This window comes from Carlito syrichta, unplaced genomic scaffold, assembly GCF_000164805.1.
Source record: "Carlito syrichta isolate Samal-C Ts95f unplaced genomic scaffold, Tarsius_syrichta-2.0.1 Scaffold305214, whole genome shotgun sequence".
NCBI classification, from domain to species: domain Eukaryota; kingdom Metazoa; phylum Chordata; class Mammalia; order Primates; family Tarsiidae; genus Carlito; species Carlito syrichta.
Window position 1 is genome coordinate 150,091 of NW_007249310.1, and position 2,196 is coordinate 152,286.

Below are 2,196 nucleotides of genomic sequence, written 5' to 3' on the forward strand. Positions count from 1 at the left end.
CAAAAAAAAAAAAAAAAAAAACTTCCGACAAAATAAACTTAACAGAGTGTATCTGAGCAAAAAACAATTCATGAATCAGGCAGCACTCAGAACTGGAAGAGGTTCAGGGAGTTCCACTCCACACTCTGCAGCTTGTGCAGTGAACTTTTATAGACTCAACAGAAAGCAAAGTAGAGAAATTACCTGACTGGCTAGAGCAAGACATTTGCCTTATTTGGGTGTGACCCAGTGGAAAGTCCCCAGTTAGAGCTCAGTTGGCGGTGTCTGATCAGTTAAACTTTAGTTTCACTGTTTACATTTAATTGGGTTTTGCTCTGCTTACACAGGAGCCCCGGTTACAGAGACAACCTCAGGCTAATGGCCTCCTTATTTACTTTAAAATCCTGTTCTCTGAACCCAAGGGAAAGCCTGAAGGGTGTGTGACACCCCAACAGACCAGCACACGCCTGAGGGCAGCCAACACAGGCTTTATCAAAGAACCGTGTGGGGGTACCTCCCCCACAGCCGCAACAGGGCCGCCTGGTAGAGCTGGATCGGAAGATGGGACTGGGAGGTTGGCCCTGGTCATGCTCTGCTGGCCTGCTCCTTCTCTGGTGCTGACCCACTATGTACAGATGCTGTTGAAGGCACTGAGGATAGTAAGGTGAACCCAACAAACCCCTGGTCTCCTAAAGCTCATTCCAGCAGGAGGCTGAACACAGAGCGCTACCAAGGTGAACCGGCAGGGCCGCTTGAGTCACCAGCAAGGGGCCACTCTAGGCAGTGTGGCAGGAACAAGACCTGGCTGACAGAGGGATGCCAGAGTTGACCTGGGTGACCTGTCAGTGGAAAGGCAGAAGTGTGGTCCTTCCGTAAGCCAGCAGAACAAAGGCTGTAGGGTGGGAACTGCCCGGGGCTTAATTCTCAAACCCCTGTGAACATTCCTGCCGGTGACCGCATTCCAACTTCACCAGTTAGACGTCCTTCTGTGACAACGTGTCATGGACCTGAGACCCAGGGAGGACGTCTACCTGGTAGCTCTCCAGTCAAGGGCAGCTGGGGAATGGGATCCCAGGCCGAGCTCTTGCGCTCCAGTCCCGTGGAGTGTGACCTCCAGTCGCCGTGGTCGAAGGGAGCGAGTGATCCTAACGCAACTGCAGGCGGGAAAGCTGCGGCGCGGAGGAAATGCGCTGAAAGTCGCACGTGTGCCCGAGACGGGGGTCTCCCTACAGCGCCGCGACCCGTCCCCCGCAGGCGTCCCATAGCCATGAAACCCGCCGCCCGACATGCCTTTGACGGCCGCCCCGGGGCCTCCGGAGGGAGTCACGCCGAGGGTCAGCCGCCCCCCCGCGCCGGGGTCGCGGAGGACACGGGAGTCTCAGAGAACGCCCGGCCCGGGCGACTCGGATACGGCCCGAGCGGGCCTGAGGCCCTCCCGCCTCTCGGGGTAAGAGGCGGCCGCCAGCAAGGATTCGCCCGCTGGGACAGCGCGCGGGCCCCGCCCTCAGGCTCTGCCACCGCCCAGCCAGGCCGCGGCGGAAGCCGGCGCGCGGCCCCACGCCGCGCTTTCGTCACGTTCCCGCCGGCAGCTCGAGAAAATGGAGGTTTTAAAAAATGCGCTCTCCCCCGGGGCAAGCAGCTCCCGTTGTGTAGACGCGTCGGAATGCGAAAAGGAGAGCCAACCTATTTTCGAGCGGCTCTAGAGACTACCGGCCGTGGCGAATCTGCCGGTCCGCTCGCCGGAAGCGCAGGCACCCGCACCGGAAGTGGCGCCTCCTCCATTTTGTGGCCTGCTATGGCGGCGGTGTTGAGGTTGGGGCCGGGATGCGACGCCTTTGACTGAGGGGGTAGACCAGTCGGAGGCATCGGGGACGTCGCGCAGCGCAGAAGACCACCAGCCTGGACGCCGGGGACGCTGTCATGTACGGCGCGGGCGGAGCCCGCGCCAAAACCGAGAGAAAAAGCGGCACGAAGGAGGAGGCCGGGCCCGGCGGCGCCGGCGGTGGGGGCAGCCGAGTGGAGCTGCTGGTTTTCGGCTATGCCTGCAAGCTGTTCCGGGACGACGAGCGGGCCCTGGCCCAGGAACAGGGACAGCACCTCATCCCCTGGATGGGGGACCGCAAGATCCTCATCGACAGGTCGGTTCCTCCCCCACCCGCCGATCCTCCCCTCCCCTCCCTCGCTCGATTTCGTCTGATGTTGACTTGATGGCGCGGA

At 60.7% G+C, this 2,196-nt stretch overlaps 1 protein-coding gene across 3 annotated transcripts in view; it reads left to right on the forward strand.

Annotated features, from left to right (window-relative positions):
* Positions 1 to 1,757: 1,757 nt before the first annotated feature.
* Positions 1,758 to 2,196, forward strand: part of SFSWAP (splicing factor SWAP homolog) — an 82,763-nt gene continuing 82,324 nt past the window's right edge. For 2 of the 3 annotated variants that reach the window (XM_008061357.2, XM_008061354.2), the window contains exon 1: positions 1,758 to 2,117. In XM_008061357.2, coding sequence (XP_008059548.1) covers positions 1,900 to 2,117 — 218 coding nt within the window. In that variant the 5' untranslated portion in view covers positions 1,758 to 1,899. The remainder of the gene's footprint in view (positions 2,118 to 2,196) is intronic. The other variant, XM_008061356.2, reaches the window with a different exon arrangement.